Below are 15,464 nucleotides of genomic sequence, written 5' to 3'. Positions count from 1 at the left end.
AGTGACATCTATGTCATTTCCCTGAATTTGAACTGTGGAATCAGACTTTGGGTCAGTTTTTTAAAATATATAAAGTGTGCGCAGTGAACACATTGGTTATTTTGTTCTCCTAAAAAGAGCATTAATACAAATAGTGTAAAAAATGAAGAGTGGCCTTTTCACTGAACTTGTCTGCTCTTTCATTAGTCACCTGATGGGAGTCTATTTCCCAATTTCTTTGCACTTAACACATTTCGTGAGAATATACGCAGGCCAACTAATGTGAGCAGAAGTGATATTGCCCTGTATGGTCCTGGCCCTTGAAGATATCTTGTGTGATCCACTTTACTTTTTCTCTCTACAACTGAGTGGAATAGATTCAAGCATCACAGACAGACTTGGAGTCACATGTTGAATATGGTAAAGTCACGAAATAGAGGGTATCAATGTTTCTGAATCACTGTTTGGAGAAGAGTCAACCAGAAGATTCTTCTGATCAGGAATGCCTGCATTGTGCTCTTATACAAAGGAAAAATAAATTTCTATTATGATCAAATTATGGATAGTTTTCTGTTTATCTGTTATAGCAGCTAACATTTACGTAAGTGATAGATGTCTTTAACAATATATTATCCTGAAGGAACGTTGCATACAAAATGGACTTTACATTTTAGAAACAACAAATGCCCTCAAAAAGCTTAAACAGATTTTTTTAAAAGGTCATAAAGTTATTTATTTAAGAAAGTAGATCATGTTCTTCTCTCTAAACATACTTTTGCAAATTCATGATGTACAATATATTTTTTTAAATACCTCCATGATTTTAGTTTCAGATATTTTTCAGCTGGTACAGAAATATGAGTTGAGATTATTTGGGGGGGTTCTTAGCAAACAATGTGAATGATTAGAGAGCGGATAAGTCTAATTTTCTCCTTTATTTGCCGACTTTTCTCTGAGTATTGCTACATGAGGGAGAGGCACACTTCCGTTTCCCCTCTGACAACCTCCCAGGCACAGGGGCTGAATGCCTTTTCCTTCAGATAGTGATTGATTTTTTGGAAGTAATTCCGGGCAACAGTTCCCAAATAGGGACAAGCCAGGTTTTCTTCTTCCAGCTGCTCCAGGCTGTGATGAAGCCTAGAGAGTAGTTGATCCAGGAGGGCGTTGTTCCAAGCAGCACGGCTGTCGTCTGTGTTGAAGAGGTTGATGATCTCCTGGAGCATCACATAGTGGAAACAGGTGCCCTGCGTCTTCCGGATTTGGGTGATAGTCTCGCTTTCCCAAGGAAATTTGAAGTAGGTTCCGTCGTTCAGGCATGACTTAGAGTGGATTTTTTCCAGCTGTCTCAACAGCATGAAGATCTCCCTGTTTTTTAGGCTATGGATCCAAGGCGAGTCCCTGCCAAGAGAGCAGGCAAGGATGGAGCAGAGCATCACTCCTGCCTCTAGCAAATGGACCCGGGCCATTGAGAATTCCGGTGATTCACTGCACGGCCGCCAGGGGGCGCGCAGGGCACCGCTGAACAACTAGCGCAGTTTCCTTCGCGGGCTCCCCGGAAAGCGGGATTCCCTGGGCGGCCGCTAGAGGGCGCGCAGGGGGCCTTTCCTGACGCCGGGCGCTCAGAGGCGCGGACTTGGTCGGTTTCAGTCGTTCGGGCCGCTGGAGGGGGTGTGCGTCGCAGCCTTGGGAGCCAACTTCGTGCCTCTTTAATAGTGCACGAGACACCTTCCTCTCCGCGGCCCTTCTGCTGCGCGGAGAGCTTGGCCGCGGCCTCGCCGGGGACGCGTTTCTCAGGGAGAGAGCACCGAACCCGGCATTTTCTGCACTTGCCCCTGAGTTTTGCGCTTTCCTTTCGCACAGAAACTTCGGCGAGGCCATTTTTACAAAGAAGCCGTTTCTTGAGGGTCTGAGGCCGGAATCCGAGCGTGTTGAGTGGTTTTTACAGATTCGGGAGCGTTTGTGGGCGAGATGCGGCGACAGATGCGGAGAAAGGGGACGGCGGGGACGTGGGCCGCGAGCGGACGGTGTTGGGGACCCGCGGGGGTGAGTCGGGCGCGGCGCCCCTGGGTCCGAGGCGGGGAAGGTGCCCCCCACGTGCTCGGGGACTTTCCTGGTGACTTTCCAGCGTGACAGCGGGAAGGTGGAGGAGGACAGTACTGAGAAACTGAAAACCTGGAATATTGAAACTGCTTTTTATTAAGCAGCTTTTGATATTAAAATATTTTAATATTAACTATAAATATCAAACGTGAAATTTTCAACGTTGACCTTGACAGCATGTATTAAACTTTTTATGAAATATTTTATAATTAAATATCAAAAAAATTTTAAAAATATTGTTAACATTAAAACTGTTAAAAACAGCGTTTTATTCAACTTCACCTAAGTTTATTTAAACTATAATTTATTTTACCAAAACAACAATTTAATATAATTTTGCTTTCCTCGCTTTAATGGAAGTAAACTGAATAATATTTTTTCAAGATTACTTCTTTACTTTTTTTAAATTGAGAATTGCCATGTTTGACACTTTCTCCTGATTCCGTGAGAATCTTAAATAATTTTTATTTAACTTCACGTTGCTCAAACGACTTTCACAGGACTCCGCCTTCACTGTGTTGTTCAAAGGAAGTTAGTGCTGTGTACAGGCCGTGGAGGACATTGAACAGGTCAGATCTTCAATTTTCTTTGGTATAAATTTTATAGACTGAATGGAATTTGCCTAAATTTCCTTTGCATGGGGCCCCCTTCCTTTGTAAGACTCTCCCAGCCTTGCCAGTGCAGGGTTCTTTCTTGTCTGTATTTAAAATTTTGATATTTTGTTCATCATGGGTGTTTTGGCATTAGTTTTCATTTTTAATCTTGTGTTAAAATATTATTTATCTTGAGTACTTAGATTTGGTGTCTCCTTAACTTCCATGCTTGCGGGAAGTACTCCCTCACTTTAGCTGAGTGCTAACCCAGGAAACAGCTTGTGAATTAGTGTTGTGAGCTTCCCTGGCTGGAAACCTAGCAATGTCCCATTCTTGTCACTCTCTCCCCCATATTTCTTTTAACCACGTTCCTGGACTCTGCAACTTTTTTTTTAACCGGTCCCTTAAGAAATATTGCCAGAGGTGGTCTGAAAGGAGCTGAGGCTGAGGGAGGGGACTATTTGGCTCATTTCTACTGGTCGCAGAGCAGCCACGTGGGCTCAGACGACTCTCCTCCGGGCTGGTTCTCTGCGGAGAGCCTCAGGCGCACCGTCAGTTTCTCTCCTTCAAGTGTCAGGCGCAGATCCGACTGCATGTATTAAACGATCACTTCTTTTCTGGGAAGCCCCACACTTTAACACATTGATGTTCTTTTACTGTCTCAGACCTTACTGATTACTAATTCTCTATGTTTTCATTAATTTGTCTTCCACTTCCAAACTTGTAGATGCATTGACCAAATTTTGATTATTTTATGTAATAAGCAAAATGAAATTATCAATTGGCAATTATTTCTGAGAACTTAGAATGAGATCAACAAAATTAATAATTCTAACAATAATTATAGAATAACCTCATTTAATATATAAGGTGGTTCATACAGATTGCCAATATTAATTCTCACCATAAATTTATGAGATGCATGGGAGACAAGACGGGTGAGAGTTATGGCCCCTGCACCAGAGAGTGAATTACAAACATTTCAGTGACTCCTCTGTTGAAAATACTGAGCTAGTGGCACTTGTGGATTAAAAGGAACAAATACTTATGCTCTCAATTTACATGAAAATGGGAAATGACTGGAAAAATATAAGACGACATATACCAACTGCTAAAATGTGAGGGATGGAGCAGAGCATCGCCATTGCCATCAGCAGAGAAACCTGGGAGTCCAGAATCTCAGCACTTCGCCTGTACCACAGTGACACTGAGCGCGCGGCCACCGCTCAACAGCGCGCGCAAACCCCCGTCGCTGCCCCCAGCGGCCGGCAGGGGGCGCCCGCACTCGCCGTGACCGACCCTCCGGCGCCGCCCGCCCAGCGGGACCCGCCTGGGGCTCCGGCCGCGGACACCGGGAGACCCGGCGCGTCGCCGTCCGCGGGAGCCCGGCCCGGGCGAGGCGCCGCGGGGCTCAGGGACCGCGCGGGGCGGGACAACGCGGAGCAAACGCTTCCTTTCGGCCCGACGCGGCGGGGAGCTCCGCCGGGGCCCCGCCAGAGCCTTCCGCTGCCTGCGCCTGCCCGCGTCCATCCTTCCCTTTCTCCTGGAAGGTCGGGGCCACACCGTTTCCAAGAGCGCGCGCTCATTCGGGGACCGGCGGCTCGAGGTCAGAGCGTGCTGTGGGCTGTTTCCAGGCTCAGGAGGCTTTCTGGGGAGAAAGACACGAATTCGGGGAAACGGAGACGCAGCTACAATCTGGACAGTAGGGACGGAATATTGCGACCCCCTCCAGTGGAATGACTTGGGGACAGGGCTGAGACTTTAAAGGAGCCCCGGGAGAAAGGGAGAATGTGCGCCTATATTTACGTGATTTTGAAACTGAGGATGAAGGAATTAAAATTTTCCTGGCTTAGGGTGAAACTGTGCCTTGTACTCACAAGGTTAATATTGGAAACAAAATAACTCAAGTTTCTGAGCTTGCCCTGCAGGACAGCAGGCGGACCTCTGATAAGGTAGGAACTTGCTGACAGCCCCTTGCCTGATTAAGCAGCTTAAGCATCTAAAATGACTGATGGTGAAGTTTAGATGTCAAAGACTACAAATCCACAGCACGCAACACATAGAACAGTCATGCCCGTGCTGAGGATTCTTTAGAACTTCAGCCCTCCAAGGCTACATGCTCCCCCTTCTCTACCTAAAACTCCAGATAAACACCCTTGCTTATAGCTTTCCAGGGAGTTCGGGATTACAGCTTTAGCTGACTGTTCCCCTTGCTCAGAGCTTTGCAGTACAACTCCTTTCTTCCCCTACACCTGGTGTCAGACGGGCTTGCTGCACCACGGGTGAGTGAACGCACTTCAGGTTCGATGTCAATTTCATTCCATTTTAATGGTTAATTTCTCCTACAATGTTAAAGTGGTCGAAAAAATATTTTAAAATTTAAAAGTATTAAAGCACATTGTTTAAGTATTTTATTTATGCAAAAACCAGGCTTTATTATAACTTCCTGGCTTTAATGGAAACAAACTCATCAGTAATGTTTTCAAAATTACTTCTCTACTTATCTCATTTTCAGTGGAGAGAATTGTCATGTTTGGCAGTATCTTATGATCCAGTAACTATCTTAAATAATTAATTTCAACTTACAAAATCTTTTTTTCCCTCTCATTTGTTTTAAGCATGAGTCCTCTATTAAGCATTCTGCTTTATATATAGCCATGGCTTTTCATTGGATGGTTTTAACTTTTTTCAAAATGTCATCCCAAATGAATAAGTTGCAAAAAATTTATAATCTATTTGCATCAAAATTCTTTCCATTTCAGCGTAATGTAGGTTTGCACTTAACATATCATTTACTACTTAACGTCTTATTGCCAAATGCACTCACTGCATTTTCTATTCATGCCCACTAGATATCCTTAGGTGTTTTTAATGTACTGTTTAGTGCAGAGATGAGGATGTTACATTTGCTAGTTGCATTAAAAAATTTGTGTATATCCTATGTACAGTACTAATAAAGGTGATCCTAATTCACAGAGGTAGAAATTTTGCATAATAAAATTATTAGCTGAGTAAGGCACAAATGTATAATCATATTTTTGGAAGCATAAAATAATGGCTTTTACACCTTTGTGTGCACTTGTCAGTGTATATATATATGTTACCAGTACACAGTAACAACTATCATAACTATGTTTAATATGCCCCTGATGCTTTATATAATTTACTCAATTATGGTAACAACTTTATGTGTTATATAGAGACTATATAGAGTTATATAGAGACTATAACATGAAATGGAATACTGAATGGAATATGGTATTCTCATTATCCCCATTTTAACGCTGTAAAAGTACAATAGAAAAAATGAAACAATTGCACTAGTCATGCAGCAAGTTGAAGGAAAAAAGGAGAGGCCCAGTTAACATTTTTACAGGTCACCTGAGAAGGGAAGAGTAACCCACGAGAGAAAATAAAATCCAAGACAGTAGTTTTCAAAGAGCTTTACCGGCACAACTATTTTAAGCTTATTATATTTATCACTTTTAACAACCCTGAAGACCTACAATATTCCTCACATCATGCAGGATACTTAGTGGGATAAGAAATGAAGAAGTGCTCCTGCTCTGGGGAGTCAACTAATGACAAGCATTTATTTGACTCTCAATTATAAAGCCCTGGTGAGTGTGTGTGTGTTGGGGGTGGGGGGTGAATAAAATTAGAGGGCAGGAGTTTGCCCTTGAAAGTATAGGACCATAGGAAATTATTGGAATAATACAAGTTAAAATATATTCAATGAAATATATGATGATTGGTAGGAATTTCTGTTATCAGTTTTAGTGAATTAACCCTGGCTCGTTAGTGCAGGAGCTGGATAGACCTCAATAACCATGTGTTGTGTCAGTACTCTGACATGTTGATTGTTGAGTCTCTCTTAGAATATCACACACTTTGAGGACAGGGAACACACCTTATCTCCAGTAATTAACCCCATGCTCAAATCTCAGCCAGACCTTAATCCACGGTCGTGAATAAGTGCTGGGCTGGGTACAAATGAGATGCTTTGACATATTTCAGATAGTCAAATATCGAGATTTTGGCTTATAAGTACATATTGACATTTCACTTACTGTGTTTGATTTCCAAAATATTTGAGTGGGATCTATATAAGCATCTTGATAGGCAAGGGAGACAGAGGAATGTAGGCTGGATTTAAAGGTAAGATTTACATAGATAAATAACCTGAAAACGCCTGTAGAGGAAAGTGTTTTCACAATAATTAGGGGCCTTTCTGCTCTTTCCTGGGGTCACTTGCAGCATGTAACGTTTAGAATTAACAGGCAAATTCTTCAGGCAAGAATCTTAAAAAAGTGGTAATTAGGCACTTTATCAGAAAACACCAGCAAATATGTCAACATTATTTTTAACAGGTCATGGTGAAAAGTGAAAAGTCATCTACCTTCTTTTTTGAGAATAATAAAATCTAGATTCAAGTATTTTAAAAGGATTAAATAAGAAAAGAAACTCAGATTTTAAAAAAACTATAGATGCATAACAGGTAAAATATCAGTAAAATAAATCAGAAGGCATGTTAATAATTAGTGAATCATAATAAAATAGAGTTGGTCTGATAATCCAAGGATGCTTACACCATAGCTATAATACAATTAAGTAGATTTTAGAAGTCTTGAGTTCAAACTATGGAGCTTTCCCATATTCCTGGGTGAAAACCATCAATGGTGTTAAACCTCAATTACACAGACAGGACACCTGATGAGAGAGCAGTTGAGAATGATTTCAGGAATTTTAACCTGAGAACCTAGAGGTATGGAGTTGCCAGTAACTGAAGGGGAAACAGTAAGAAAAGAGGGTGATTGTGTTTGTTTTTATTTGGGTTTTGTTTTCTCCAAAAGGAGATTTCCATTTTCAATAACCTAAATTTAAGATGCTTATTAGACACCAACTGTCAAATAGGCATTTGGACAGATGCCTCCAGAATTTACTTTTGGAGCACCTCAGCATCGAGGTTGTTTTTAAAGCCCTGAAAACTAGATTAGGTTGGGATCTAGTTCATGAGCTTAAACTGAAAAGAATTCTAGGCACTGAACACAGGAAAACCACTAATTTAGATGTTTCAAGGGAAGCTAGAATGGGCAGCCAGAGAGGCGAGAGGAACATAGTGTTAGTGTGGATCTGGGATCTAAATGAAGACCCTGCAGACTGTGTGTGTGTGTCTGCTGTATAAAACAAAGTGTTTGCATAAAAAAATGAATAACGAATTTCTGTAAATAAGTAAGAAAAGGACAATGCAAAAGCCATGGGTGTATTTCTATGGATAGGAAATTCACAGATGAAACATGAATTTCCAGTGAATATGGGAAAAAGTTCTGAGCTATAATAGTGTGCTAGTCCTGAAGCGAACGTCCCACCTCCAAATTCTGGGGCTGAATTCCTTCAACTACGTTTCTTCTTTGCCAGCAGACTTTTTTTCATTTTAAGTTCTTCCATACCTATTACAGGAGATGGATGAGAAGGCTGGAGTAAATTTTCTGTTTTGGAGACTGGTTGTGACTGATAACAATTACCACCAATTAGGAGAAAGACAGCTAATGGTGCTACTAGATGCTACTTGTCACCTATCATATTGGCAAAAACTAAAAAGAATGATAAGATCCTGTGTTGGTCAATGTGTGGGGACATATATGAACGTATACACTCTTGAAAGCAGATTAACACAGCCAGTTTTCTCGTGGACAATTGGCAGTACGTATTTTCAGTGTGTATGTATTTTGACCAATAAATTTTACTTCCTGGCTCCTTCTTTAGAGAAAGACTCTCACTTGAGTATAAGACACTTGCACCAACATGCTGTTTAAACTTGAAAACAACTAAGAAATTGCCAAATAGTCGATATGGGCAAGGGTTAGGGAAAGAGAAAGGGAAACAGCTAGAAACAGAGAGAGTGTAGGGGATCCTTGCTGTGGGGTCCCCCTTCTAATTTGGGACAAATCTCTTAGTACTCCTCTTTGCGTGCACATCTTGTCTGATTGCCTTAGCCTATGTGTGTTTCTGGAGAAAAGTATTGATCTTGGAGGCAGATAATGACTTGTCATGTGACCCACAGCCAGTCACTCAGCACTTTAAGCAACCACCTCTCCTTGGATGAGTGGTCTTTGGCCAAGGGCACATGAGGAAGGTCAGTGTCCTGACGGTCACTTCCTCTGAGTTTTCTAGTCCTGGATTTCTGCCTATTTAGTTACTTGTCCTCTGTAACTTCAAGTTGAGAGACTCAAGTGAAAAGATGAATGTACAGCTAATTTATTAATTTCATAATGAAAAGCAGACATTACTCTTCCCAGGCTTCAATTGCTGTGTGAGTGTGAACCTCTCAGTAGGAGATGAAGGTTGCTTCTGCAGGCCCTGGATGTGGAAGCTAGGAAAGGGTAAAGAAACTGGAGTGGAGCCAAGATGACATTAACCCTGACCTCTTCTTTCCTCCAGGTGGAAATGGTACAACAGGTGGCCCCAGTGGCTCTTTTCTCCACTTAATTTTGCGATGACTCTCCTCCTTTTTGGTGACTCCATTTTATGGCTCTTCCTTTTTCAGCAGTCACTCCACTCAGCCCTTTAACAGTGTTGACCCAGACCCCGTGGATGCAGAGGAATACGGAGAATAATGTAGAGTACTTGGCCATGCTGATGGCAGTGGGCTGAGTAGTGATCCAAGGTGAGCCCAGAAAAACTACTCTTGTCAAAAATTGCAAGGACCTACTTCTGTTGCATGAGTGTGTACCTCCATGAAGGAGATATCCCATGGTTCTACCAAGCACACAAAATCCACAGAAGGCTCCACAACACTGAGAGGCCAGCTGTGCACCAAGGACAAGATCCTGCAGATCCTTCATGAAGTCTAAACAATGACTGTATGGAGGGCACTTACTCCAAAAGGGATTTTCCAGGCCTGGAATCATCCCTGCAGACTTTGTCCCTATGCTCAAAAACAAGCCCCACCTCTCTACTCCTGATGAGATGGCACCACGTGTTCTATTCTACACTGTAGTTGGGAGGAACCTAGATCAGGTTGTGTGCATGTATGTTTAGCTGGGAAGTGGGAGTTGTCTTGATTAGGAACAAGGGAAATACTCCCGTTACTTCCCACTAGCTGGATTATTTTTCCCCATCTTCAATGGCTCTCCATCTTTCCTACACATTCACCCTCCAAATTTTTCCTCACTATTTGCCTCTCTTTTCTGCAGGCGCTATGTGACTGCCCAGGGAACCATCCTGTCATTGAAGGCTGCATGATCCCTTTGTCCCCAATGGTGTCTTCAAGCCAGGCACCATGTAGATTCTCCATAGGGAGTGCATTCTCTTTCCTAAGGTACCCACCCAGTGGGAAGAATTCATTGTTGGATTCAAATTGTATTTCAAGGCAGATGAACACTAAAGACAGGGAAGTCCCTTTAGTAGCACTTACCTTGTTTCTTGACCTTGCCACGTCCCTCTGATAATACACCCCACTATATCTTCCCAATCACCCTCCATTTTAAAGCTCACTCAGCTCTGTCCACTAGATGGTAGTAATTTTTTTACCATTTAAAAAGTCATTGTTTTCTGAACAATGATTCTTTCTTATCCCTGAACGTTTTTAGAGCTGAGCTGTCTCGAACAAGGTGACCCAGGCCATGGGTCCATTTCCATGTCCTTAGCTTGGACTCCAACTCTCTTCCAGGGGCTGAAAGGGAACTCTCTTCCAGAAGCTGGAGAGGGTAGAGATTTCTTTCCCAAGCCTGATAGACTGTGTTCTTTCCCATGCCAGATTTGCTAAGACCTTACAACTGCTCTGCCATCCATTTGGCCTCCTCCTGGCCCTGCCTGTCGAACCACAGACACAGCCAGAAGTCCTGCATCCCTGCCACTCCAGAGCCTGCCACACACGGAAAGGAATGGGGAAAAGTGGCCAATTGTACACTTTCATTTAGGCTAAGCTAAGAATTGGGAAATGGAACTGATCTCCCCATCCTTAGAGGGCCTTGGAGTGAGATGGAAGGTGTTATCCACCCAAATATTTGGAGTCATGGGGTCTTCTCCTTTCCCTTCTGAACTCAGGGCCTCAGGACTGCCAAATTCCAGTTCCGTTTTTGGGATGTGTGAAGTTTCTTGTCTCTTTGTGTTCCTAGAGGCCGAGTGGGACACTTTTGGCCCTGCATGCCTGCGTAACCCCAAGCATTCCACCCCTCAGCTGTTTACAGTTCAGTATCGTGGTAGAGCGGGGCAAGGACCGAGAAGTCCAGTTCCTGAGGCTTTTTCGTTAATGGATTTTCTCATTTTTTTAAGCCCCTCGACATTTGTCAAGTTATTATGCTTTTGTATTTGTTTTTTTGGAGAGCTGTATTCAGATGACAAGTAAGAAAGCTGAGATGGCAGTGGGTGTGCGGTGCCACAGTCAGACTCTCTCCCTAACCTTCCTCAGCTTCAGAAACTCGAAGTGAGCTCTCAGGAAGAGCTGGAGCTGACCTCCTCTTCTCTCTAAGCGCCAGTGTCTGGATTCTCTAACCTTCTCCTAAATGCAGCAGAGACAAAAGAAAACACTCTCTTTTTAGAAGAAACAGATATATTTGGGAAGGGTGAATTTTGTGGTTCTTAAGAAACAGAGACCGTCCTTTTCAGAGGATGCATAATGTGAGAAACCATGAATTTTCTCTAATTTTATAGAAATATTTCTTTGAGAGAAATTTTCTCGGGAGTAGGGCATGGATGTCTTTCTAACTGACTTGAGGAAATGCATTCCTCAGAGACGGAGCCCGGGGCAGCTGTGAAGATGGTCCGATGGACCTGCCATCCGTGGTCCAGACTGCCGTGGCCTGGCTGGGGACACAGGCTCCCTAGGGAGCAGGAAAGTGGGATGTTTCTTGTCCCTCCCTCTTTTAGGTACCTGAAAACACTGAAAGAAATGCCTCGTCTCTTTGCAATGTGACTCCCAGTGGCGCCTCTGGCAAGAACTGGGGCTTCTTGTGCCCAGGAGCCTCCACTCGTCACCTGTCCTGAGCAGGGGCCTCTTCTCTGTGAGGTGGGTGGTCTCCATTCATCTTCTCCTGCTTAGGGTCTCCTACAGTCCTCTCTCTCTTTTGTTGTTGATGGAGTTCGGTCCTGTTTGCTATCCTCCCCAGTCAAGGGCCGCCTGCAAGCCTATGAGCAGAATGAGAGGGGGCCCCTCTCTTGGCCATCTGGCCTTCTTTTTCCCACAGGTAAGGGTGGAATTAAAGAGTTCTCCAGGCCAGGAGCTGAATCTTTTGTGGTGGCCTCTTCTCCATGACCTGCTTGAGGGTTTTCTCCAAGATGCGTGGCAGGCACAGCTCGAGCGTAAGCTCTTGAAACTTGGGTAGATGAGGAAGAAGAAGTGGACTGGGAAGAGGTCAGCATTGGGTCTTCTTCACGTTAGAGTGTTTTATAGTCAGGGACCTCAAAGAATGGGCCCCACCCCTGATGCATCCCAAACTGCCTAACATGGACTTCTGAAATCTGTCAAAGACCTGCATGGAGGAAAGAAAGCCTGCCAGAGGAATTCTGGTAATATTACTGATGCAATAAGGGAGCCACATTTCTGTTTTGTGCCTGGATGTGGGGCTTCCCAGGACGGAGGAGTGGACATCATTCCTTACAGTATTGATCTTCCCCATTTTCTTGCCCAAGTGTATGACCGGGGTAGACACCCAGAATCCTTCTAGTCTGTCTTCTGCCCTAGGCCTCTTGATTATTCATCCTGTGAGTGACTCACCACACCACATTTTGTCTCTTTCTCAGAGCTACCCCACAGAAAGCTATCCTCATAAGGGAGCTTATGCAGGTGCCTGTAGAAGACAGGAGGTAAAAAGGGTGGGGGGAACTTCCTGGCCAGGCAGGCCCTGGAAGATCACATTCCTCCTGTCACTGACTTTATGGGACTCCTTTCTCCCTCACCCATGGCTTCCTTTCCTATTTATTTCCCTGTGGTACTTCCTGTGTCAACCTCATGCTGTGCTGGAACCCCAGAAATCAATAGGGAAGACAGCAAGGGGGATGCCTGAAATAATGGAAGAGATGAACCACCTTTTCTGAAGAGAAAGTAGTTCTGGTGCCACATTAGCACCTTTTAGGAGGGCTCTCTAAACTGGGCCAATTGGAGCCTGGGTGTGTCAAGTGAAAGTGGGAGCAAAGAGAGTATGTAGGAGGCTAAGTGGAATGTTCCATTGGGAATAGATTCTTTCAAGATTCATGCCAAGGAATTTTAGGATTCAAGGTCAGAGGTTCAATGACAAGAATAGTAAGCTCCACTTATGTATAGGGCTATGTCATTTTAAAGGGCTTTCACAGACATTGTCCCAAGCAGTTGTCCAACACCCCCATGAGTTTGTGGGCCAGGTGCTCCATCAGAGAGTCTGAACCTTGGAGAAGTTAACTTGTCTGAAGGCATTGCCCAAAATATTTGCCCCCCAAACAATCATTCTTCCACTGCATCTCACACTGGCACTGAATGGGTGAGCCCCACGATGCAGCTTTCACATGGGGGAGCAGAGCAGGGTGAGGAGAAGTGTCTTGGGTTCCAATTTCTTTGCTTTCCTGCTATAAGTCTCTCCTCTGGGGGCATTATTTTCCAAAAAGGACTGGCTCTAGGAAGGGACATTGTGAGCACTTATGGACCTGGGACTTTATGGGAAAGAGATGTAAGATTACACCTGCGAGAGCCTGGTATTGAGTAGCAGAACTTTACCTTGTAAAGCTCCTGCTTTTTTCCTTCCTGCGTCTGATGTGCTGCTGAAAGACCAAAACGTAATGAGTTCAGAAGGTCTTCTTTGCCCTTCCCATTCTAAAGAAGCAACGAACATTATTAATGAATAATGTGTGTGACTTTCTACATTAATCGAGGTCTCTATTATTTCCATGTTATTCATCTATGAAATAGATCAAAATATTTCTACTGATCCTCCTTTGTCACTCAAATAAAGAAGTGTTTTGTGCATGTGGTTCTTTATTGATATTTCAGACAGTGGTCCTCTACTGAAACGGGGCACAGACTCTCAGATCTTCAGTGACACGTATGCTCCATCCTAAAGGATTCTGCTTCCTGAGAACAAATTGAGTCCCATCTGATCGGAGTGTGTCAGAGGCTCAGCACTGCTTTCCATGCATCAGATCTGACACAAGAAGAGGCTTGGCCAGAGCGCCCTGAGATGGGAAAACGGCAGATGAGCACTCTTGGGGGACTTTTCCCCTGGGTGGTCTGAGCTCTCTTAATAAGCAGTTCCATGGTCCTGAACCAAGATTTGGGGGATTTTATGTATCATTATTATTCTTATTTATACCTATGTGTATGGCCTGTGATATGGATAGAAGCCCTAGTCTCCACTCTGCCCTGTACCCTGCCCTACCAGTTCTCATAGATTGATGATCTAATCTTCCCTGAGAGTTCCCATTCCTGAGGTCTGGCCATTCTAACAATTGGTTTAGAATAGTGGGAATAGGAAAGGAAAAGCCCGATTCAATCTCTTTTCTAGGCGGGACCCTGGCTTCCCTTACCTGATTGTTGTCTGTGTTTTTTTTGAAACATTGGTAAATCTGGACACCACTGAGTGCAGTAACATGACAAAGATTATGCCAACTGTATTCAAATAAAGAGAATGGTGGTGGGTAGAACCTGAGCCCCAGGGTTTAGTAAAATGCGGATGAAACAAGGTGATGTTCTCCGTCTACTGCACACTGCTGCCCAAGGCAACTGAGCACAGAGATAATAGACTCTAACCGAATCCCAGGCACATATCCCAGTTAGGGGACAGTCACAAAGGGTTCTTGAGTTGGGGGAAGGGGACAAAAACATGTGTACCTGAGGCCCCTCCTCACCATCCAGCCTAGTAGATGCTACCAGTCTTCGTGGTCACTGGATTGCATTTACTTATCCTCCCTGCTTTCCAACAGCAACCTGTGAGTGGATCATATATGTGTGTGTAGTGTATATAATGTGCATATGCACACTAAGGTACATGTGGTATACATAAAGTACAGGTACGTGTGTGCACATGCGTGCCATGCCATTTCTTGTAGGTAGAAAGTAGCAAGGACATCAAAGGAGAGAAGGATATTTATATTGCTTTAGTGCATTTTCTCTTTACTCCATTTTTACCCCAGATAGTAGCTGGAGTTTCCATTTTCTCCTTAGAGAAATAGGCTCGGATGCCACCACATCCTCAGCTTTTGGAGGTCCAAAAGTCTCCCAACAATTTTTTCTAAATCCCAAGAACACTTTTAGAAGTATAATACAGATTGCAAATATCGTTGGTATTCAGCACAGGGAGTTTTCATACACTGAAGACACTGTGAAACTAGCACCCACGTTAAAAAAGAAACAGAAGAAGAAGAAGATTTTTCCCAGGATCTAGCGCCACCCAAGTGCTGCCTCCCGGTCACCACCTGAGACCAGCTCTCCCAGCTGTTCTCTGAGCGTGACCGTTCTGGGACTTCTAACAGTCCTGCTTATTTTTTCCAGGCACACTTTTATACCTTTTGTGTGTATTTACTCATTTAATCCTGACAATAATCCTATGAAAACATACTATTATTGTCCCTATATTAAACATGAGGAAACTAAGGATTCTAGTGTTTATATTATTTGTCAAGGACACACTGCTCTTAAATAGAAGAGCTGGGATCAAGCACAGGAACTCGGGCTGCAGGATCACATTCTTTAACCAACAAGCCATGCTGTGAAAAATATCATGGCAACCTGGAAAACAGTCCAATTCAACACAATTCAATGTGTCTCACAATAACCACCATGCTCCACATATCGCTTTTCAGAGGGTTTCACACATGTTTCTA

The 15,464-nt window shown here is 43.6% G+C and overlaps 2 protein-coding genes across 2 annotated transcripts; one reads left to right on the top strand and one right to left on the bottom strand.

Moving 5' to 3' along the window:
* Positions 1 to 912: 912 nt before the first annotated feature.
* IFND1 (interferon delta 1) lies at positions 913 to 1,661 on the bottom strand. The gene is given in 1 exon segment (NM_001143795.1): positions 913 to 1,661. A coding segment is annotated over 1 exon segment (504 nt). The 5' UTR covers positions 1,446 to 1,661; the 3' UTR covers positions 913 to 941.
* A 2,003-nt stretch (positions 1,662 to 3,664) lies between these two features.
* On the top strand, positions 3,665 to 13,611 carry LOC111770185 (WW domain-binding protein 11-like). The gene is made up of 2 exons (XM_023627429.2): positions 3,665 to 4,624; positions 9,114 to 13,611. The coding sequence occupies exon 1, from the start codon at positions 3,798 to 3,800 to the stop codon at positions 4,410 to 4,412; it is 615 nt and encodes a 204-aa protein (XP_023483197.1). The 5' UTR covers positions 3,665 to 3,797; the 3' UTR covers positions 4,413 to 4,624; positions 9,114 to 13,611.
* The last annotated feature ends 1,853 nt before the right edge of the window (positions 13,612 to 15,464 follow it).

This window comes from Equus caballus, chromosome 23 (assembly GCF_041296265.1).
Source record: "Equus caballus isolate H_3958 breed thoroughbred chromosome 23, TB-T2T, whole genome shotgun sequence".
In the NCBI taxonomy this organism is placed as follows: domain Eukaryota; kingdom Metazoa; phylum Chordata; class Mammalia; order Perissodactyla; family Equidae; genus Equus; species Equus caballus.
The sequence above is the reverse complement of the archived record's forward strand: the minus strand, read 5'-3'. Positions and strand labels throughout refer to the sequence as shown.

Coding starts and splice junctions, on each gene's coding strand:
- LOC111770185 (XM_023627429.2), top strand. CDS start 3,798: ATGGAGCAGAGCATCGCCATTGCCATCAGCAGAGAAACCTGGGAGTCC.